General features: G+C 40.9%; 1 protein-coding gene across 2 annotated transcripts; it reads right to left on the reverse strand.

Moving 5' to 3' along the window:
- Nucleotides 1-484: 484 nt before the first annotated feature.
- BUB3 (BUB3 mitotic checkpoint protein) lies at nucleotides 485-21,307 on the reverse strand. 2 transcript variants are annotated; one of them, XM_075935317.2, is made up of 8 exons: nucleotides 21,162-21,307; nucleotides 16,764-16,958; nucleotides 14,439-14,508; nucleotides 12,686-12,837; nucleotides 6,751-6,909; nucleotides 4,194-4,371; nucleotides 3,602-3,818; nucleotides 485-829 (listed from the first exon to the last, which is right to left on the reverse strand). In XM_075935317.2, the coding sequence occupies exons 2-8, from the start codon at nucleotides 16,956-16,958 to the stop codon at nucleotides 820-822; spliced, it is 981 nt and encodes a 326-aa protein (XP_075791432.1). In that variant the 5' UTR covers nucleotides 21,162-21,307; the 3' UTR covers nucleotides 485-819. The 2 variants fall into 2 exon arrangements, with proteins under 2 accessions (XP_075791432.1, XP_075791433.1); XM_075935318.2 differs by lacking the exon at nucleotides 485-829 and having other exon boundaries at nucleotides 3,598-3,818.
- Between the last annotated feature and the right edge of the window lie 2,387 nt (nucleotides 21,308-23,694).

The following is a 23,694-nucleotide window of genomic DNA, read 5'->3' on the forward strand; positions in this document are numbered from 1 at the left end:
GGGGGGGGGGTGTCTTGGTGCCCTGCAACCAAGAGCAGGACACACTGCTATAACAAAAGCCACAGTACGAGGCCTCGCCAACATCCCTTTCTCCACCCTCAACTATGCGAAAGCATAACCGATTTCAGGTTTTTCTGTGAACCTGAAGAAACTGAAGCACTATCCGAAGTTCATGTACTTCAGATAACTTTTGCTTTTCTTCAAATGTGAAACTTTCTGCACTAGTCATTAAGTTGTCACTACAGTCTAGCCTAACTTATACATTATAACTTTCCAAGCATTGTAAGAACAATGACTGAATATACAACATTCCCAAGAGGTATGTAGCCCCATTTTATTTGATGTGGCGGGTGGGGGTGGGGGTTAACGGTGATTTGTCACAGCTCATGCCCTAACAATTCACGTCCAATGATCTATTCTGAAAATGACACTGCTTCAAGACTTTTCAGAGAATATGAAAATTACTACCCAGTTCATTTACAGATAAGGTTTTTGAAAGAGATTTATTGAGCAATTCAGAGATCACTAGAGGTTCCCAGAGTTAAAAATATTACAAAATGCGATAAGTTTGCTTTACAGGAAAGAACTAATTTACATTTCAGATTGTGGTTGAAGGAAACATTGATTCATTGACATTCTAAATAACGTCAATAGAGTATAGCATAGTGAGGTACACAAATACACAAGGTTTTTTAATAAAAAAACAATAGCACTACAAAAACTTGTTTTTCCCAAAGTTATCCTTTATCACCATTTCAGGTTAGGAGCAGGTAAGCAAGGTTTTCATAAAGAAAAGAGATGAAACTTTTTGTAAGAATCTTAAGTAGACCTGAAATAAAGGAAATATGTTTTAACAAATGACCTTTAAAATTTTAAAGCATTCATATCTTCAACTGAAATTTCTATACAAAATAAAAATTGTATTAATCCAAAACAGCACAGACAGGACAGCCATTTTACTACTAGCTATTTTAACAACCTAAAATATGTAGTTAATTGTCAGCAAGTCAAAAAACTCCCAAATATCTTTTGTTTAAAAGACATTATTCTGCATTAACCTGAAAAAAGAAAAACACATTAACCTGAAAAAAGAAAAAAAAGTAGCAAAAAGCACTAACTAAAGCTATTAGGCAGAGAAGTAGGAAAAGTGCTTTAGGTTAGGAGCAAATATTGATATGACATTCACACTACATTATTCTGTACTAAAAAAATCATTCTTAGTCACCAGATAGCTGTTCTAAGTTTGGCACAAGCAACTTATAAATGTCAGAAAAGCATATAAACCTTGTTAATGTTTTCAGAAATTCATTTAAAGATAGAAACAGGTCCAAATAGATGCCTGTCTAAATGCATTGCAATTACGTTACAATTATTTTCCAAATACACAGATATGCTCTGTCTTTTCTCAGCTCATTACTGACTCAAACAATTTGCCCTTCTGGGATCAATTGTTTACTAATAAATAATTGTTTGCAGCCACAAAATGATATTAAGGAGTATTCTGATTAGTTTTCCTTCTACAGCCTAATAAGATTCAAAACTAGCTGATTCCCATGAGTCTAACCTTAACCTCACTGAGTTTAACAGCCCAGGAAACGATGAACCATCTGTTTCAGAAAATAATGGAGGGCCAAGAGGAAATATTGTTTAATTGTAGATTAACCTCCTCATTAGGCAAAATGAAGCATCTACAGAATTAGCAACCACAGCCACCAATGGAGAGAAATAGCTGAAAAGAGCTCCAACCACTGCAAGCCTCGAAATTTTCGTTTCACCTTACAGTTATGTAGTTTAAAAAAAAAAAAAAAAAAAAGAGGCTACCATAAGCAGTGTTATCTTCCATCCAAAAAAAGACCTATAGACTATATAACATCAGTAGGCAAAAGACTGTTGAATGCTCCTGCCAAACCCATGAAGTGAGGACATGTACAAACCCTCCTGCTATTACAGTTTGAACTTTGGGAGAAGAGAATAAACATTCTTGACTAGAAAGAAAACATTCTTGATTATGCTGCTTGGAATTTGGAGAAGGCATAAGGAAGGGATCCCCAAGCTGCTTAGCCCTAAATGATACACAGAATTTGCATATTAAAGCAGCTTTGATCACTTTTTGGAACCTAAGACTGTAATTTGTACATCTTTTACCTGCTTTAACCATGTACATTGCTGATTTCTTTTTTCTTAGTTAATAAATCCTTAGTTTATTATAGGACTGGTTACAATCTGTCTTTGGTGAGAGGTCTAAGGTACAACTAAAATAAAGTAACTGGTTCTCTGGGACTGAAAGTAACCTGAATATTATTGTGATTTTTGGTATTAAAAAAACATTTCACACAAGCTGGCTTGACTGGGTGACAAGGTAAGAATCTGGGGTGCCCCAGAGTAGTCTGTAACTCCACACTGTGGTGGTTATCATACTTGAGGATTTCACAATTGATATTTGGTTGGTGAAATCTAAGTATGGAACAGATAACTGGTCTGGGGTTTGTGCACTGCTTGACAAACTGCCCTAAGGTAGGTACCCAGATTTATGAGCCACTCCAGACACTCTGATGGTTATTCTAGTGTTCTACCACCAGCAGTGTAATTAAATAACCATAGAATTATGTTTTAAAACTAGCTCATCATCACATGACAACCGATGCAGCAGTGCATTGAAAAAGAACAATGTCAGAGAATCTGCTCCAGAGTGAGATGCATTATTGGTTGAACCTTAAGATTATGTGTTTTATTACAATTAAAAGGTCCAAAACTCTGGGGAGTGGCTCCCCCCAAATAAGTAGAATAGTTATTTCCAAACCCAAATGCTTAAAACATAAATAGAGAGTTCAAGATTTAGAAAAGCAAAGTCTAGTGAGCAGTAACAAACCCTGACAAGCTTTATAATATCCAGATTGTTAATCCTGTGCATTGAACCCAGTGCCAGATCACGTAAAATACAGAGGTTATTCCAATATACAATTCTGATGATGTATTATGATGTCAGTTTTTCCATTCAGCGTTCTTTCACATGGGAATTAAAAGCTCATTCTGTCTGGCACCAAAAACATTGTTTTCCCTTATCCAGATATGGTGGCACAGTCTCGGTTGTCAAAGGGCTAAATACTCCAAATATAGAGATTATTCTCTGAGGTAAGAGGATAGGGACCCCTTTAAATGATTTTATGCTTTTCCTAGAACCCGTTCATTGCATTTGCTTTAAAGGGGAAATGTTAGATGTACTATCGGTGTGTAAAGAAACGATGAATAGTTCAAAGTCTTAAAGATCGAAAACAGCAAAACTTGCACAAATGAATTATTCTTCAGCTTAATTTTGAAGTGAGTTAGCAATAACTCCATAGCTTCAAATAAAGGTGCTTATTCAAAAAGAATTGGAGTTTGACATTCTTCTGTTACAAAACTAGACACAATTTTAGCCATCAGACATCTATCAACCTACGGATATTGAAAGCTTGGGAGAACAAGATAAAATCAACTCCAGCCCTACTGTCAAGCTGCACTATCTAGTAGGCATCAATAATGCTATTCATGGCTTTAGGAAAATTAATAAATCCTGGGATGAATGCTAGAAAAGGTTCAAATACAGGTGAAGCAGACTCACTTGGGTTTTGTTTCTGCATCTGTCACTTGACGAATGAAGATACCATCTTCAGGATGTTCAATGTCATCCATTTCATACATATATGATGATGCTATTGCAAGGGTGGTTCCATCATTACTGAAGGCAAGCGATGCTATGCTGGTGGGATACCGGTGGAACTGGCATAGTCGTTTCTTGTTAAAGGGATCCCAAATGTTTACAAATCCATCAGAGCCACCTACAAATCGATTTTGGGGAAAAAAAGAGTTAAGATACTGAAACTGGAAGAAAACCAAGCCATTACAACATTTAATGCAACTAGATAATGACAAACATTATAATGAATTATTTTGCAGTTGCCCACAGAGCTATAAAAGCAGTTTTGTAACAAAGAACAGTCCACAATTAATGTGTTAAAGAAATAAACCTGTTAAATTTAGATCCCACTGTACCAAAAGAAAAAATACAAAATCTTGTTTAAAGTATTAAGTATAGTTATTAAGTGTTCCAATAACAGCAGAAACAAGACACTTAACTGAAGCCTATCAAGAACTAGAAGTATTTAAACATCAATCGTACCAGTAAAATTATACAACATAAGTATCGCCTGTACCTGTAGCAAATGTGTTATGGACATTATGGAAAGAAATGGCATTAACTGGATAAATCTGCTCAATATTATTCTCCTTTAATCTATGACACTTGAATGCATACTTCTTCTTCTGTATTTCAGGACTTGGATCCAAATATTCTACTGCAACACGGCCTTCAATAGAGCTTAAAACATAACCCTACCAAAAAAAAAAAAATACAACTACTGTCAGAATTATATACAGAAGTTTTGTTAACTATGATTAAATCTAAAATCAAACACAAGAAACGCTTTTTACAAAAATTTATGAATATTTACTTTTATATTTATGGTTCCCTAATCTTCAACTCAAGACCAGCCATATAATAATAATAAAAGTCACAGGAAAAAAAGGTTTCCTGCAACCTTAAACTGTACCTCATATAAAAGCTTTGAGAGTCTAGAATTGTTCCCCACAGGCCCAAATCACACTTCTGACTTCACACAAGACGTGGTCAGCAAGTTACATTCTTGCACATTTCATATATGGCCACCTGCCCCAAGCATCCCACAACTATCACAGAAGTTCACAGGATGACAGATATTTCCAGTACATTATTACATTAAAAGTAGTTCACATTATAATATTAGCAACTCATTCGACTAAATACATAAAATACATTAGAATATAATAATTTTGGTAGACAACTTGCACTATAAAAAAGCAGCTGCTTCTTTACCTTTGTACTGGCACACAGCAATTTTAAAGAGCTCTTTTTACTGTAACCTGGCCATGAGTTTAATGTACAAGTTTCTCAGAAATAGGAAAATAATGTTTACCAAAAGCAATATTCAAATCCCTGACAACAGTACTGTCTGAAGTATTGTAAATACAGCACCACTACAAGTATCAGAGATGGAACAGATATAGCTTTCTACACACTCTAACTCTAGAATGAATAAAACTAGGCCACCCACTGCATGCCAGCTCTTACTACCTACACCTGAAAAATTTGTTCCAAAATGTTCCATGTTTCCACTACAGGAGCATTGCAGAGGTACCACATTAAACCCTTGGGAAGGGAATGATGGACGGAAAGATGACCTTAATTGTTCTTATTCAATTCACTCTGGTTAATAATGCATGGCCTTCAGAGACTCTAGAACAGTGTTTCTCAACCAGTGGTACAAGTACCCTCAAGAGCACTTGAGAGAAGTCTGGGGGGGGGAGGGGTACTTCAACACAACTGAAATTTGGAGAAAACTGAATTTTTGTTTTAAGTTTTACAGTGCTTTATTATTTTTGTACTTTTTACACCCAAAAATTTCACTGCCCACCCAGCTATGATTAAGTTGTTTAAACAAATGTGTTGTAATGGTAGAAAAAATTGTGTGTGTCTGAAAACTGTAGGTATTGGGGGTACTTAGTATTTTAAAGGGGTACTTTATAAAAAAAAGTTGAGAAACACTGCTCTAGAACAGGGGTCTCAAAACTCCTGGCCCACGCATCATCCCTAGTTGGAGTAATTGCTCAATCTTTCCTGGGGGCAGGATACTATCGATTATCATTTCCCAAGTCCTGCCCCTTCCTATCATCACTTTGCTCACTCCCCCCATGTCACCTGTCCCATAAGGATGCAGTTTTGTCGACCACCAAGGAGCCTGACACAGTGTGACAGCAGAGATAGGACCACATGCACTTCTCACAGCAGCAGGAACCTTGGGGAAGCAGAGCACATTCAATGGGCGCACCTACTTGCCCGTGGCTCCCGCCACCACAGGAAATGTAGGGGGTCTGACCACTGTTGTGGTGCTAGCCACCCCCCCCCCCCCCACAATCCCCGAAGCCACGTCTTCGGGGAAAGGGTGCCATGAGGGAAGAGAGCGGGGTAATGGCAGGAAAGTGTGGGACTTGGGATGGTAATGGACAGCTCCCACCCCCCCTTTGGTGCAAGATTGCAAACTTACACTAGCTGGGGATAGACCATGGGCCAGGAGTTTGAGACCCCTGCTCTAGAAGGAGCCCAGCAGAGCAAGGGGTCAAAATAGTAATGGACCAAGTTGTAATTTTTAATTAAATATGTTGCATGATACTACACTTATCTATAGGCCAGGCCACACTACTGTTGCAGAATGAAGCACCTCTTGAGAACCTGATAGTATAGATGCCTAAAAGTTACACAGCAAAAGTAAGTCTTATCTTCTCTCTCTGCCTCTTTTGCTATTGTGAAATGACTTACTTGTCAGTGTTCTGGTGCATTAACTAGCACCTTTTTAGAAAAGGATGCTTAAATGGAGAAGGGGAAGAGAAAGAGAAGAGTGAGAATATCAAAGAAAAAAAGGTTAGGGCTTTTTTAAGCAAACATTTTTAAGCCACACCATTTAAAAAAAGAAAAAAAAGAACATGAAACAAGTAGCTCAAAAATCTGTCATTAATTTTAAAAGATCAACTATGAATTCTTCAAGTTAAATAATTTATAAATTAGTATAAAAACATCAGTCTACTGAGCTAAGTAAGAAATCAACACAAATCCATTTTTTTGCTACAGAAGATTAAGTTATTTGAATCAGGGGTACAGTTACTGTGTGTCATGCATACCTGTTTGTTTGGGAATGCTCTGATGCAACGGGTCTGATACTTCAGACTTGACTCTCTTCTTTGCTGGACATAACCCATGTTCCGCAAATCCCATACTAAAACTCTCCGACCTGCAGTCCCCACAATAAGTCTATCTCCAGACACAGAGAGAGTGTACACCTTTTCAAAAGAAGTTTACACAAATATTACAACACGCCACTTCAATTAGCCTGGATATCCACATTTTATCATCAAGTGATGAATTAACCAAAAATCAGTCCAATTAAAAAGCAGATGGACCTCTGCAATTAAGTAAAGCTATACTTTTTTTTCAGCCTGTAGTTTAAATGCTGGATGAATTGCAATAATCTGTAGGAACATAGCTGAACTGGTAGTGCAAAGCATAAAATTGCAAATACTGCCTCAACTCCAAGCCCTAGTGTATAAATTTAAATGCAACTTTTATATTATAGCATTGAATGCTGTACTGGAATTTAGCTACTATGTACATATCACATTTAAGACTATAATCAATGTTATTCAAATTATCTTATTTCTTATCTCAGTAAGATCCACCCCCAGCAAGTTTGTTATTTCTGCCTTCATCTACTGTTACCCATGTGTAGAGTTTCTGACTGTGACATGTCAGTCATGACATAATAGAAAATTTCAGACTAAAACAGTAATTTGCAAAAATTATGAATAACTGAAAGAGAAAAAAGATTATGAGTAAAGACAAGTTCCAAATTGAATAATGTGCACAAACCTGCTGACAATATACTGCGTACAGATGTAGTCTCCTCATCTCAAAAAAGCATTAGAAAAGGTTCAGAGAAGGGCAACTAAAATGATATGGAGTTTGGAAGGTCCATATGAGGAGAGATTAAAGAGACTAGGACTTTTCAGCTTGGAAAGGGGGAGACTAAGGGGAAATATGATAGAAGTATATAAAATCATGATGTGGAGAAAGTGAATAAGGAAAAGTTATTTACTTGTTCCCATAATATAAGAATTAGGGGCCACCAAATTAAATTAATGAGTAGCAGGTTTAAAACAAATAAAAAGAAGTTCTTCTTCACACAGCGCACAGTCAACCTGTGGGACTTCTTGCCTGAGGTGGTTGTGAAGGCTAGGACTATAACAAGGTTTAAAAGAAAACCTCCATGAATTTATCTAGTTAAATCCATCAATGGCTATTAGCCAAGATGGGTAAGGAATGGTGTCCCTAGCCTCTGTTTGTCAAAAGGTGGAGATGGATGGCAGGAGAGATCACTTGATCATTACCTGTTCGGTTCACTCCCTCTGGGGCACTGACCACTGTCGGCAGACAGGATACTAGGCTGGATAGACCTTTGGTCTGACCCAGTATGGCCATTCTTATGTTCTTGTAATATTAACCCTGTAGACTATTTAGACAGTACTCTACCAAATATTTTTCTTTTTTTTAAAAATGCTCTCAGACATGAGCTTTGTTAATCAAAAGATAGTATCATTAAGGGGTATGCTGTCAAGAAAAATAATATTAAAACCTGTTTTCAGAGAGACTGAGCAACCACAATTCTAAATGAAGTCAGAGAAAAGCTAGTTGGCACATCTGAATTTAAAAAAAAAAAAAAAAATCTGTCCATAAAGTACAATGCTACTCTGATAAATGACATTATGAATGCATCTACACTGCACCCATAGCTTGAAATAAGCTACACAATTTAAGCTACGCAAATTGCGTAGCTCATTTCAAGTGTATTTCAAAATAGCTTATTTTGTAATTTGGCGCTGTCTATCCAGAACCAAATTTCAAAATAAACCACTATTCCGAAATGTCCCCCACTCCTCATGGAACGAGGCTTACAGGGATTTCAGAATAGTGCACCTGTTATCTCGAAAGATATTTTGAAATACGGGTGTGCTGTCAAGACACAGAATAGCTATTTCGGGATACCAGAAGTATCACAAAATAACACCGCAGTGTAGACGTATCCTATGAGGGCTCATGTTTATTGTTTTCTCAATAACTTTAGAACAGAAACTTTTAAGTTTGCAAGAGACTGGGTTTCTCACTATCACATGTGTACAATCAATCTGGGATCTGAAAGAAAAAATAAAATCAGGTTTGGTTTCTTTTGTCTCCCATCACCAATAAAGATTCTGCAATCAGAATTCAATTAAGCATTCTGACGAAGCATAGCTAGGACAAAATCCGGCTATACCACAGCTGTGTGATGACACTGGAATATTAACAAGAGGCAAGGAGTAAAACCAACTTTTGCTAAAGCAAGTTAACATGGGCTAAATATATAACATTCTAACATGCTGTCAGGATCTCATTAGAACTGAAAAAATATACCACTTATGATGCTGAATTTTGACATCTAGTTTTGCTATACAGATAGAAAAGTCAACTTCATTTTCTGATTTCATGTACCATTCGAGATGCTATTGAATTTTGCCTAACACCGTAAGGAATTTTGATAACACTGTATGTCAGCGCTTTGTAAAAGTTTGTACAAAACCACCTTTGATCCTAAACTACCTGACATGGTCTTCTATGTACTATACTACCTACAGTCAGGCATGCTGTCTTGCTAGTTAGCTAGTTTCTAAAACCATGTTTGAATAATTGAAGTCTGTCCTTGCTTTTCAGTGAGTTGACTCTCTAATGTTCAGTCTACCTACAATCTGTCAGAAATTTCTAAAGAAAAATTAAATTGCCCAATCACATTTGCCTTTTGTCTATGAAAGGGGCCAGAAACTTAGGAGCCAGGACAAGCATTTTAACAAAATTCAGTTTTAAACATGGATTAAATACGTCCCAAAAGTTTTATAGACCAGTCAAGAAACTACTCCACTTCAAATTGTATAATGAAAAGAATAGTCTACTTTTATATGACAGTCAAAAGGAGTTATATATTTTAGATAAATGATCACTTGTGACTACTACATAAAATGTGATGCAGGTATAAACAGACATTCACACAAACAATATAAATTTTCACAGACATAGGAACAATCACATTAAGAAGATTAAACATCCTAAATCTTCTTTACAAACTGGTGTCATACCTGTATAATAAGCATTCTTACAACACCTCACAATCATAAATCAAATACAACCACTGTCATGCAGTTGACTAGATGTACACATTTATCAAAGACAGTATTAAAAAGCGACATAATGAATCTTGCTGAACCAATAAGCAGCTTGACTCAGGGTGCCTGTCCATTATACAATATTCTTGTCAGCAATTTATCATAGTTCTTTATATACTATGTATATATATAAAAAACTAGAAATATTGCAATTATTTTATTCAGAATAAAGTGCTTACCAGAAATATTCAGCTGTGTTGTGGCAAAAATAGCAGCTATTTAGATGCAACATAGAACATAATGATAGCTCTAACATGTATAGTCTAAAAGAAAAGGTTGAATTCAATAGTAATGCAAAACCATAAAGTGTTCTTTAAAATAGCTAGCATCTAGTTATAAACATGGTATAATAATAAACAGAAAAGGGACAACAGCAGATGTTCTGTGCTAATGCTGAAATTCAATTTAGCACAAAAATTATTTAAATGATTTAGTCCCAACTTTCACACAAAGTAATTTTTTTCATATTACTAATTTCTCCCACCATCTAATTTTCCACACATTATAAAACTACCACAGAATTCAAAACTATTGGGGCCTTTGGATCTCTAAAAACTCCCAGAATGCAGAGGTGTAGCAGATCGCTACTGAGGCAGAGAGGTGGAATTGTTTGGGAAAGAGCGTACAACACATCCTTCAATACATCTCACCAAAGCCAGTATTATCAGTCCTATTCCATAAGCTGAACGTTTTCTTCATTTGTCTCAACGTACAAGAATTTGATTTGTTTACCTAAGACTATGAAAGAAGTATTGAAAAAAGTAGAGATGTAAAAATGTGGCTAAAAATGTAACCGTGCAACTGCTAAGAGTCAGAACGCTCACACATGCTGCAGAGCCCACAGAGAAGCCTCCCTGAGAGGCGGCTTCACTGCAGGCTCTGTACCCGGCTCCCAGGGAGCCAGCAGGTACCATGCGGGGATGGAGGGGGAGGGGGATAGAGGTTGGGGGGCAGGCAGCCCTCCACAGATGGGGCAACTCCGGCAGGCTCCACGGGGCTGGAGCACCTCTCTGCCCAGGGCGGGCAGGGATCTGCCCCAGCCTCTACCAATTAACAGAAATCGGTAAGCCTCACCCATTAAGGGAGGGCTACTCAATACGGAACCTGTGGGCAGTATGCGGCCCGCAGCCTGTTTGTTTGCGGCCCGCAGTGCGGTTTGGGTTTACGCAGGGCTCAACATGCAGCTCGTGGGTGGGACTTTTGAATGTGGCCTCCACTGAGAACACACTCCATAATGGCAAGTCAATATAATGGTCTTCTCTTGATATGCGTTTTGGTAGTTCAATTCCTGGACTGCCATTGCTCATTAAAAGTACTGCATATGGGTTAAAATCGGGTAAATATTGAATTTTATTAATATCAGCAGAACTGACTTAAATGGGGCCTGCGTGTTGTTTAGTTTTGCCTTAAACTTTGTATTCATGCCCGTCAATGTGAAGGAAACTATTTGCATATATATTTGCATGTACTTGCAAACACATATAAGTTGCAGCCCTCAGTATCTGCAGTGAGTATCCTTGTGGCCCCCAAGGCTTCCAAAGTTGAGTAGCCCTGCATTAAGGTAAACTTTTACATCCCTAAGAAAAAATTCTGGAATCCTTAAACTAAGGATTTCCATAATAATCTTCACAGACTAGCTACTGACTGATACTATCTACACAACACTATACACCAATGGTCCCCAACCATTTGGAGCTCCCGGGTGCCAAAGGGTGGGATCACTCGCACGCCCAGGGGCGGGGCCGCGCATACGCCACACCCCCATGAGCCACCCCCATGAGCCACGTGCCTGGGGCCAGCAACCCCATGTGCCGCAGGGCCTCCCATTCGCTGCAAGCCTGGGGCCGGTGCCCTCCAGAGCCGCGCGCCCAGGGCCAGAACCCCATAGCCGTGTGCCTGAGGGAGGGACGGCCAATTTGACACGTTCCTGGAGCCAGGGTGGCCAATTCGCCACGCGCCCAGGACCGGCGCTCCCCATGTGCCGCGCACCCGGGGCGCAGGCAGCCAATTTGCCCGGGGCCGGCGCTCCCCATGCGCCATGCGTCTGGGGCTGTAGCCGCGTATGCGCAGCGCACCTGGGGCTGGCACCGTGCATGAGACACACGCCCGGGGCAGGGTCAGCTCCGAGCACTTGGCGGGTGCACACAAATGCGGGCACCATGGCGCCCGCAGGCACCATGTTGGGGACCACTGCAATACACCAAAATATGTTTCCACTTAGTCCTGGTCTGTACTACAAAATTACTTCAATATGAATAATTGTACAGTACCTGAGTGACTTAGTTATTCTGACCTAAGCACTGTCGACAGCAGTATGACTGTGGCGGAGCTTCTCCCACCACACAGCTATCACCTCAGGTGGAGGTGGAATTATTAACCCAAAGGGAAAGCTCTCTCCCATCATCTTAAAACATCTTCATTGCAGTTACTGTAAATCTGTAGTGTAGACTTGCCCTTAGTGGTTATTTCTCATTAGTCGCATAATACACAAGTTTCAGATCCTATAACAGCAATAGTGTTAAGGTAGGACATTTCCTATGGGCTACGGACTGTGCCGCAAGACATCCTCTCACCCAGTAAACTGACTAAAAGGAAATGCCTTGCATGAAAAATATTAATTCTTAACCAATCACAGGATGCATTATATATAGATGAGATATATATATATATATAGATATATATATAGATATAGATATAGATATATATATATATATATATATATATATATATATATATATATATATAGTTTAATAGATGAGAGTATACAGTTAATATTAATTTATATAACAGTTACTGTTTAAATACAAACCTTCTCAGGTTGAGAGAAAGTTCCTGCATTGCAAGGAGTTCTGGGATCCCACAATTTGACTGTTTGATCCCAACTTCCAGTCACCATCACATTCACCTCTGGACAATATTCAACACATCTGATAGGAGCGTCATGAGCGCCAACTAGGTTTTCTGTAAGAGAATATATTAGATGTAACTGTACTAGTTCCACTAAAATCCACAATTGCTTGAATGAAGGGTGCAGAACAATACTCCAGAAGTAAAAATTGTAATCTGTAATTCACTAATGTGTTGGCATGCTGAGACATCTTTTAAAGAGTGCTTGGTCTTCTGATCTTTGTAATCACTACACTTTAAAAAGCGTTAAATGTAGACTGTCTAGATACTGCCTGAGATTTAAGGGAGCTTAAGCGTATTAGGCAGTCATGTGGATATTTTCAGAAGCATAAAGGGAAGTTAAGGTGCCCAACTGTGATTGACTCTCAGTGGGAGCTGAGCACCTAAATCTTAGGGTCTTTTGAAAATTTTAGCCATTGACTGTGTATTACAAAAGTTTAATCAGCGTAAATGTGGGAAAACCATACTAGCTCATGGCTTGCCACTTGTGAGTAATTAGGCACTCCTAACAAAAGGTGACAATGAAACAGCCATAATTCATTTCACATCTACCTATCAGATAATACAGAAAAACAGTATGAGGTTTTAAAGTTGTATTGGTACTCTCCCTATAAAACCTGGCTCCTTTGTCATCATAATTTAAATGTCTTTGAACAGAAAGGAAAATTCTAACTAGTAAGATTATAGAAACTTCTGTACAGTTCCTTTAAAAGTCTTCTCAGACATAAGGTCCAAAAATAAAAGACCCTGCATGTGTCCTTCTGGAAAACTGAGAAGGGTACCATCCTCTTCCAGTGTCACTTTGCAACCATGAAAAATAAAATCTTAATCACATTCTTGGAGAAGGACTCAGTATTGTCCATCTTCTTCTAACTCCAGCTAGAGTTGGAAGACGAAGGGAAAATAAACATTTTTCTGACAGGAAAAGGAAAATGGCAAGCTGTTTGACAGTGCTCTGAAGTTTGAATGTTCTCTCACAGAAACCAATTAGTAAGCAGAGTGTTAAGTGAGACAGTAAAGGGGACATGATAAAACTGCATTTATCAGAAGTATCAACACTACAGCTAGTATGCATGCATATACTCACTAAATGTATAAAACATTATTTTAGAGTTGAAAATGTAAACATTAGATAAAAGAAAAAAATCATGGTTATTGCAGGCAAAGCTAGTATCACAAATCTTAATTCTGGCATTACCTAACTTTTGGGTGCTTGACTTGCAACCTTCATAATGTAGGGTTTTATAGAGTATATAAATTACCACAGTGCACATATTAATGTAATGAGATGAAGCTAGTGGATAAATAACTTTATGCAACTCTTTTGAGACCACAGGGTTCATTTTGCTTAGAGTTGTCTATGGCTAATTAAAGGTTTAATATAGCTACTACCTTCACAAAATGTAATAATATATGAAAGTAAATGGAGCTTCTCCAATTATACCTGTAACTGGTGTCTTAAAACATACACTTCAATACGAAGAGGGTTCATGAATCAAACAGCTTTTATTCTTTAAGCCAATAACCACAATCTAAGAAACCACAGCCATATACTATTTCATTTATTTTCAATTAGTTTATTCTAAAATTCAAACAAACTCATCTCGTGATCTGTTCATTTAAAAATCATCTGTTACAGCATTTAGCCATCTTACCTTGGTCCGTGTTCAAATCATGCATTTTCAACTGCTGATCTAATCCTCCACTCCAGGCATGTGTAGGATCCTGTGAAGAACGAAATTCTGCTTTAACATATGTGTTCACTTTTCTTAGCTTAAGTAAGTGGCACAATTTCACACTTAACCTCCTGGGCACATTAAAGTACCTCCTTTCTTGCTGAAGATGGGAATTCATTGTTAGAAGGGGTAGTTGTGAAGGTCCTGAACTTACCACACGGGTAGACTATGGCATCCTTCAGACCTTCTAAAAATCAAGTTGAGAATTGTTTAGAATGAAAGGGTTTTACAAGATTAGGTGGAGGGCTTTCGTTTCTGTAAAATAATATAATTAGATAGAAAACTTTTTTCCCCATTTTTATCTGAATTCATGACACATGCAGACTCTTCAAATGACTGTCAATGAAGGCTAATGGTACTATTAACATATGGTGTGTTCATGTACAAGGGACACCTTCACGACCCAAACAGCCTCTTGTAGTTACATTTAGCTCTTAGGAGGCCTGTTTGTTTTCCCCCCTCAGCGAGATCACTGTCATAGCCTTGTTGAGGAGAAGCCAAAGTCTATTTTACAGAAGTACCTCTCCCTTCAATAAAAGGCATTAAGGTTCTTCCTTCAGAGACCAGATAAAGTCCCAAAACAAACTGTGGAGTGTGGCAGCAGCCCTTCTGCTATAAAGTCACAGGCTTCTCCACTGCCACAACAGTTTTTGCAGTCTTGTTCAAGGTCTCTCCCAGGCCTGCCTATCCGGAGAGATTTTGCCTAGTTCAGGCTCTCTGGAAGCTCCCCTCCTACAGAGTCTCTGTCCTTTCTCATCAGAAACTTCCCCAACTGAGCTCTCAAAAGCCTTTTTTAGGCCCAGGTGCTCCGTAGTTAAATGTCTTCCAGTTACCTGGGCCTGGTCATACTAAATAGTGTTGATAAAAGGCAGCTTTTGATGACAAAATAATGAACACGTACACACTGCTATGCTCCTCCTACCTGGACAGCTCTCCTTTGGTGACAAAATACAACCAGCTTGATAAGTAGCATATAGCTTTTAGTTGCAAAGTTAGATTAACAAAGCGCTAGCATTCATTACTTCGCCATAACTGGTCTCCACAAGGTATCCCATAGTGCTCACCGTGGCCACTCTGCTCACTGTTTTGAATTCTGCCTCCTGGCATCCAGCTACACCATCATGAACCTCTCCCCTTTCAAAGCCACAGGAAGCTCAGTAAAGAAAGCTCACATAGGATTGTAGCAACAGGTACAAAGAGTAGGAAAGAGACTCCTATGCTGTACAAAGCTGGAAAGGGAGGCAGGGGCTGATGGAGTGTACCCCTCTCCTCACTGATGAGCCAGTTTCTGCTGAGCTGGGGTGGGAAGTTAGAGGGACAACAGCTATCTGTGCACCAGCTTCTCTCTTAGGATTGGTTGCTCCCAGTTGCTTTAAGAATTTAAAGAGACAGCATGCCCTCCTTTTCTCTCTCTCTCTCTCTCACTCACTCACTCACTCACTCACTCACTCACTCACTCACACACACACACACACACACCAACCACAATACTGTGTCTGTCTTGTGTGCGCACACAAGCACTCCATACCGCACACTCTCCCACACAAACACACACACTTCTATAGGCTTGTGTTAGACCCAAACTGACACAGCTGAACACTATCAGTGCAGGATCCATGATTTCAGATAGAAATGACTGGGCTGCAGTTTAGGGCAGCTAAAAAACAGCTGCAATCTAGTAGGATACCTATGGAACAATGGGATTGGGAAATCTTCACTTTATGATGTTGCGCCAGTCCCCGTGAGCCATGTCAAACCCTTCTCAAAGCACCCTGCAGCCAGTTGCATGGTAGGATAGCTACCTACAGTAAGCTGCCCTTTGTATCAATGCAAGAGCTGCTACCGCACATGCCATCCACTGACACAAGGGGCATAGTGTGAGCATTCAACAGCAGTTTAATTACAACAGTGGCTATATGTCAATAAATCTCTGTAGTGTACACAAAACTCCTTAGGTAGTCAACTGTCCTAAGGAAGATCAGGGTTGGCTCACGCCCTTCAGTGGAGCCTGTCACAAGAACACCTGGCATCCGAGTCACAAAAAGGGCAAGCCATCTGACAGTACCTTTTAAAGTAAATCTGGGAACCAGAACCACAAAAACAATAGGAACAAATATGGGTTTTTTTTACTTTTTAAAAGCTGACTGCATTTCAAGCAATCACTGTCCACTTTAAGAGATTAAAGTAGTTTCTATGTACCTTTTATATAGAACTAGAATCTAAGAGACAAAATGACACACTTACATAAAATGCACAGTCAAGCACAGCTCCTGAATGTTGATACTTGAGTCTCATGGTGTTAGCAGGTACATCATAGAGACGAACAGAAGTATCCCAAGATGAAACAAGGAGAAACTGAGACGTATTAGGACTAAACTTTACAGATGAGATACCATCTTCGGGCGGTTGGTTTAATTTAAATTCGTTTGACCCAGTCATCTGAATGAAGATTATAGAAAAGTTAGTTGCAATTACAAAAATTAACTGGAGTAAGAAGTAGCAAGTTTGCAGAATAGTCAATACAGCTAAAAGTTCAAAACATCCTTTTGAAAATAGTCCTGTTTATTATTTTATAGCGCCTAAATGTGTGCTAGGCACTACATAGAAATAAAAAAAGAATAGTTCCTGACCCCAAACTGCTTCTCACCCAGAGTCTTGATCATTAAATATGTGCACTGAACTCACTGGTTCAAAAAAGAATTACATAAATTCAGGGAGGTCATGTTGGAGCTATTGGCCAAAATAATCAGGGACACAACCCTATGCTCTGTGTCCCCTTAAACATCCAGCTGCTAGAGGCTGGGACTGGAACACAAGTGGGGATGGGAATGACTAGTTGACTATCCGATAAGAAAATGCTTATCAGATAATCGACATGCTGGTCAACTAGTCGCTCCCCCCACCCTTGCTGCCTATATCAGAAAGAGGCAGCGGGGGGAAGAGGGTGTAGGAGAGGGTGCTTCCAAAGCAGCAGCACTGCATGGAGGAGAGGCCAGACCCCAGGCTCCATGCAGCACTGCCTCTTTGAAATGCTGTGTGCAGCCCAGGACCAGCTGGCAGTCCCCAACTGGCCCAGGCTGCATGTGGCATTTCAAAACAGCAGCACCGCATGGAGCAGAGAGTCAGCTATGGACTCCCCTGCTGACCCCGGGCTCCATTAGTGCTGCCGCTTTGAAACACCGTGTGGAGCCTGACGCCAGGCTCCCTGTGGCACTTTCACCTTTGAAGTGTAGTGTTCACGTCAAAGGTGGAGAAGCCCTTATCAACTAATTGAATAGTCAATGCAAATTGCATCGACTATTCAATTAGCCAATTAATTTAAATTTTACATCCCTAAACACAGGGATGGATCACTCTATAATTGTCAGGTTCTTTTTGTTCCCTCTGAAGTATCTGGCACTGACTATTGTCAGAAGACAGGATACTGGGTTAGACAGATCACTGGCCTGACTCAGTATGGCCTTTCTTACATTCTTATGACATACATAAGTATCTTCCAGATCAGAGATTAAATATTTGATAAGACAGAAGTGGCAATCAATAGGGACTGAATGAGGCAAAAAACCAAGTTTACAGCAACATAACAATCTAAGCAAATGCAAATTATGGATGTGGTTGTAAAGTTTTTGGCGTTCTTTTAGCTTCCCCTCCCCACCACAGTAAGTATTTAAAAAAAGAGTAAATATCCTAGACTCACTTATTAAGGGCACTACAGAAGAAGTACATTTTGCAGAAGAACATAAATAATGCATAACAGTAGCATGATGAACCACCAAAAGAAGGGCATGACACAAATGCATAGGAGTTGGCATTAAAAAAGTAACATGAGACAAAGACCAGCATCTTTGATAGAACAGAAGGGCCCAATATCTTGTTGTCTATTAAAGGAAAAGAACCAAAATGTCAGTACACAAACTGCTTCAAACACTGGTAGCATTCTCAGAAGCTTCAAGGAAGTCTAGTTACATTATTTATAAAGCAACACTACTGCTCCAATAAATTCAAAGACCATTTTAACTTGTTGGCGTATTTCCATAGCATAGACAGTCACATAAACAGAGAGACAGTTAGGTAGATAGAAAACAAAGGAGAGGTCAGATAGTCCAATATTGATTTAACTGACAAGAATCAGAGATTCAAGATACAATTGGTGGGTTATGAAGATAATTTCAGCAGTTATATTTGGGTAAACTGAATATGGGATATATAGATATCAGGAAGCCAAGAAAGAAGTCGTTTCAATAACAAAACCAGGTGATTAGGGAATGCGCAATACTTTTATCTGTTGAGGCATAGAGGAATGATTGGATTTTGTGAATGCTTCAGTGAAAATGAAGAAACAGCAAGAAAATTTAATACCTAAACACACATGTATGTACAAAACATTATGATTTCAAATAATGTATTAGAGAATTATCCTTTGCCAGGAGAGGTAGGGGACACTAATAGATATTTCCAGAGGAAGGGACTGATTTGTGTTTAGATTCCTTTGAGGGGGCAAATGGAAGACTGGGAGTTATTTAGTGGAAAAAGGAGAAATTCAGAGTGAGTGCTTATGTACTGTTTGGGAGTAGAAAAGTTCCTGGGGATGGAAAATCATGTTGAGGCTGTTTGAGGAAGGGAGCTTAGGAAGGCTGTTGTAGGTGAAACACTGCACAGCACTGAGAACACCCAGTGGGATCAGAGGGACCGTGTACAGCTCGGCACCTAAGATGCAAATCAGAGACTGTGTGTATCGTCTGGGAGAAACACCCAGCTACATGCCTAGGACGGCATTTGAGGACTGTATATGAAGGCTTCCAAAAAGGCGGACGCTAGACAGAGAAGTGAGGAGGGGATACCCAGCTAATGGGATGGGGAGCCTGCCAGCAACTAAGATGCAATTGTGGAGGGAGTCTCCAGAGACTGAAACTGGGAACCAGAAGGCCCATCCGCGATTTCGGGTATGAAAGTAAGCAGGGCTTGACAAATTAGTCAATCTACTTGCCTGGAGCGAGTAGATTTTAAGCCAGCACAGCACCGCAGCACAATCAGCACATGTGCAGAGCGGTCTGCGCATGCGCATGCCAAACTGCACAGCTGGCGAGCACGGCTCGCCGCCGCTTGTCAAGCCCTGGAAGTAAGGATGTTAATTGCAATTATCTGGCTAATGGTGTAGTCAACACAATCTGTATTAACTACACGATTATTCGATAAGGACTCCTCTGCACAGCCACAACAGGGATAGCTCCAGGAGCTGGCTCGAGCTGGGACTGAGCAGTCCTGGCTCCTGCCAGCTCCATGAGCCACCCATGCTGTGACTCTGCATTTTAAATGTAGTAAGAGCCACCAGGCTGCCTATGATAGAAGCAGCAGGGGAGGAGCAGCACCACAGAGATGGTGATCGGGGAACCGACTTTTAAGACGGCTACCCCCAGCACCAGTTACTGTCTCCCCCGCTTGCTTATGCTTATATCGTGTAGTTGACTACTCGCTAACATCCCTATGTGGGAGCAGAGGCTGGAGTTCAAGGGGAAGGGGATGCCCTGCCTGGGACTAGAGATATGGGAGGGGAGGCAGAGACTAAAGAGAAGATACCCAAGACGAGAACCCAAGAGCCATACATCTGGAACAACACTGAGGGGGGGTCTTCTGTGGGAAAAGGCAGGGGACAAGAATGTGAGAGTGTACCTGGAGCATGTATGTGTGAGTGCATGTGTGGAGACTGGGAACTGGATTTGTGGGGCTACCTATAATGGCTGAGGATGGGTGGCACCCAGAATGACACGGGTGACCAAGTGCAGCAGCTGGAATTAAGGGAGCCTGCAGGCAACCCCGGCTCAATTAAGAGGGCAACGGTGTATGGAAATTGATAGAGGCACCCACAACCAGGACTATAGATTTGTGTGGAGTCTCGAAACATGGGAGCAAGCTTGTAACCACCATAGGATAGAGGTTGGGGATATGCAGAGGTTAGGAGGAGACAGAAACAGACCAGGGTCCCTGTGTGGAGGCTTGGATGGCAGAAGGAGCCTTGGAGAAGTTGGGAACCAGGACCTGAGAAGGCCCCCTTGGAGAAGAGGAAGACTGGGGGGGGGGGGGGTGGGAGGAAGGAAGCAAAACCTGACAGGAGACCCTCCAGGGAAGAGGGTCTAGGGCAGTGGGGCCGGTGGAGGGAATCTGGGCGGAAGGGCTTCAGAGGAACCAGGACACGGCAGGGCAAGGCTCCAATGATGTGCTGCAGGGGAGATGGAACCCGCGGAGCGAGACAGGGCCCCATGGGCTGCGGGGGCTGCAGAGGGAAAGGGCCCGGAACACGACACGGAAGGGGCCCCGTGAGGAGAGCCTCGGGGGAAGTGGCTCGCTGTGGGGGAAGCCTCGAGGATACAAAGCGGGGGAAGGGAGTCTAAAGGGGACGGCCCCAAGCTGGGGAACGTCGGGGACCGGAGCTGGGAGCAGACGGGTTCGGGGCCCGGCTTGGACACGCTCCCTGCTCGCCGGGGCGAATCGTTCCCCTGCGGGGGCGATGAAAAGGCTGAGGCGGCCTCCCGAGCCGGCGCGGCGGCGCAACCAGGCTGCCCAATCTAGGCCCCAGGCCCCGCCGCGCCGGCCCCCCAGCTCTCTATTTTGCGCCATTCCCCTGACCCAGACAGCCCGGCCTACCTTGCTGGCTGTGCCGTTTATAGCGCCTCGGGGCCTGCCACCAACCGCCACTGCTCAGCGCGCGCGCGCCGCGTCCGCCTGCTCCCAACGCAGCCTCGCCCCCACACCGCGCGGGCCCTTCGCATTGGCGGGTTTGAATGACGAAAGCTACCCATCCCGGCATGCCCCGCGTGCAGAGGTGCCACTACAACTCCCAGCATGCAACGCGTTAGCCTACGCCGGCGGCTTTTCCTTGCGAAGACTGCATGTCCCAGTGTGCCACAGGCAAAGCGTACGCAGGTGGAGCCGGTCTCTGGATGGGGCATGGCATGCTGGGACTTGCAGTGTGCGCGTCTCGGCCACTTCTGATGCTAGCGGAGTAGCCGTCTTTGACCAAGGGATTCTCTTTTGCCTAGGTGCTTCTGGGATATAACGAAAACGGATTGTGCTGCTCTGACTGGAGTGGCTGCTGCTCTCCTTTGGGAGCAGGGAAGCTGTTAATAAAAAATAGCTGTTGAACAGTAGTGAAAGGTTAAGAACAAGCAGCTAAAGTGGGGATCACACTCCACCCGCGCACAACTCCATGCACTGGTTAGCTGCACCCATGCTCCATTGTTATCAAAGAATCAGCTGTATTCTTCTTGCACCCATCCACCCACGGGGAAGGCATAAGCGGAGAAAGACCCACTCCTCATATTCCAGCTCTTGCTCCTTCTTTGCATCTGTCCTTAAACCACCAATTCCAATAGTAGCTGGGTTCCATTAATACGATTAATTTTCATTTTGTTTGCTTTTTGTATTTACATTTATTTATATTATAATTCGGAGTCTTAGCAAAACCAGTTGCATTAAAACTGGACTTGTAGGACTCTCTGTTTTCCTTTTCTTCTTCCTTTGAAAACAAGTGCGTCAGCTGAAAATGCATCTTCCTTCATTTTTCTCTTCTTCTCTACTGTTACTTAGGTCTCTAAAGAGAGATTATTCAACTCTTTAAAAACTTTGTGGGACACGCTTTGTACGATAGTCACTCCTCTAAATGGAGTAATATTATTCCATTTGTTCTCTTCATGTCACTGATGTAGCTTTATCATGCCCCTGGCAGTTTTAAGCGATTTCGTTTCTCTCCCACTCTCTTTAGTTTATATATATATATATAATTGGGTTTTATTCATGAGAAATACAAAGAACAATTAGCCTTTCAGATAAAGGTCAAATTTGATTTAATTGGAAATGAATTAGAAGCGTCTGCTGCTAGCAGTAAGAAGGCGGTTTATATAAAATAATGCGAGAGAACTGAATCTTACACACAGGTTTCTTGTGTCTTAATACCACAGAGTATCAAAAAGTTTCAAAATGGAAAGGGTGGGGGAGTGACTCTGATTATAACGTTCCTTCAGTCGATCCGGAATTAGTACTGGTTGCCCTCCGGTTCAGTCCTGGGAGGAAGCAGCTTCACCTAGCACCAATGTAAAGAGTGCAAAGCAGCCAAATCCACACCAATGTAGTCTCGCTGCTTCAAATATGTCTGCGTCTGACCAAACTAACAAGGGTAATTATTGATGGACAATAGAAAAGGCGTCCTTTCATTTCTCTAGTTTGGAGGAGTAGATCAAAGGGTTATTTAAAAATGTTGGGAGGGGGGATATTTTTATTCAGAGTGAACCTCGAGTGAGAATATTTTAGTTTATTTTTCATTTTCCTTAATATAATTCAGTGAAGGCGACTACTTATGTATGCGTGTATTTACAGAGAAAGCATGGTCTGATTGTGATCATAAAAAGCTTTTGAGATGCAATAATAATGAAATAAAACTTAACATAAATTTCAGCCGGTTATTACAGTGTATTTCGGAAATAATATTAACACGCAAAATACATCGGAATTATGCAAGAATCGAGAGGCAAAACGTTGTCAGTGAATTCTGATTGTTTTAATGCCAAACCAGGGCAAAAATTAAAGATGATAATGTGATTAAATGATCCTGCATCCTAGCAAAACATGTGTTTAATTTTCATCTGAGCCATTACCCGGAGCCCTTCACTATACAGTAGTTTATTTGATTTGATACCCCAAAACACTCTAAATTTTTTTTAAAATATTTCGTGTTACATGAAAGGAAAGATTCTGAGACTTTTCATTTCATTTATCGGGACGATACCGTTCTATTCCTCAGGCTCTATTTTGTTATCGTAAATGGGATGTCAGCTGAAATGTATTTAGTTATTGCTTTTTGAAATGTCTTCTTGCATTTAAAGCCTTAACCAAGGAACAGGTGGCTATGATAAAAATGCAGCGGTGCCTGCAATTGAAATAACACTTGATGAAGTATTTACTTTTTGTTTAAACGATTCACTTCATCCTCCGTTCAGAGGAGGCTGCAGGTGTTTTTCGCACTTGCAAGAGAAGCTGCTGAGCGCTAAAATCAATCATGGCTCAGAATGTCACATTTCTATTAAAAGGAGCTGGCAAGCGCTTTACATGTGATCGTGGCATTTAGCAGAATACACTGCAAACTATAAAACACCCCTCATTTCCGGAAACACTTTTCGGCTCT

Source organism: Pelodiscus sinensis, chromosome 8, assembly GCF_052426305.1.
Source record: "Pelodiscus sinensis isolate ZL-2025 chromosome 8, ASM5242630v1, whole genome shotgun sequence".
In the NCBI taxonomy this organism is placed as follows: Eukaryota; Metazoa; Chordata; order Testudines; family Trionychidae; genus Pelodiscus; species Pelodiscus sinensis.

Bases quoted from the DNA above. Each gene is read 5' to 3' on its own strand.
- BUB3 (XM_075935317.2), bottom strand. From the start codon at position 16,958: ATGACTGGGTCAAACGAATTTAAATTAAACCAACCGCCCGAAGATGGT. The intron at 14,509-16,763 runs GTAAGTGTGTCA...CGTTCTTCACAG, and splicing joins TGCTTGACTGTGCATTTTAT to GATCCTACACATGCCTGGAG. The intron at 6,910-12,685 runs GTTTGTATTTAA...TCTTTTGAAAAG, and splicing joins CTTTCTCTCAACCTGAGAAG to GTGTACACTCTCTCTGTGTC.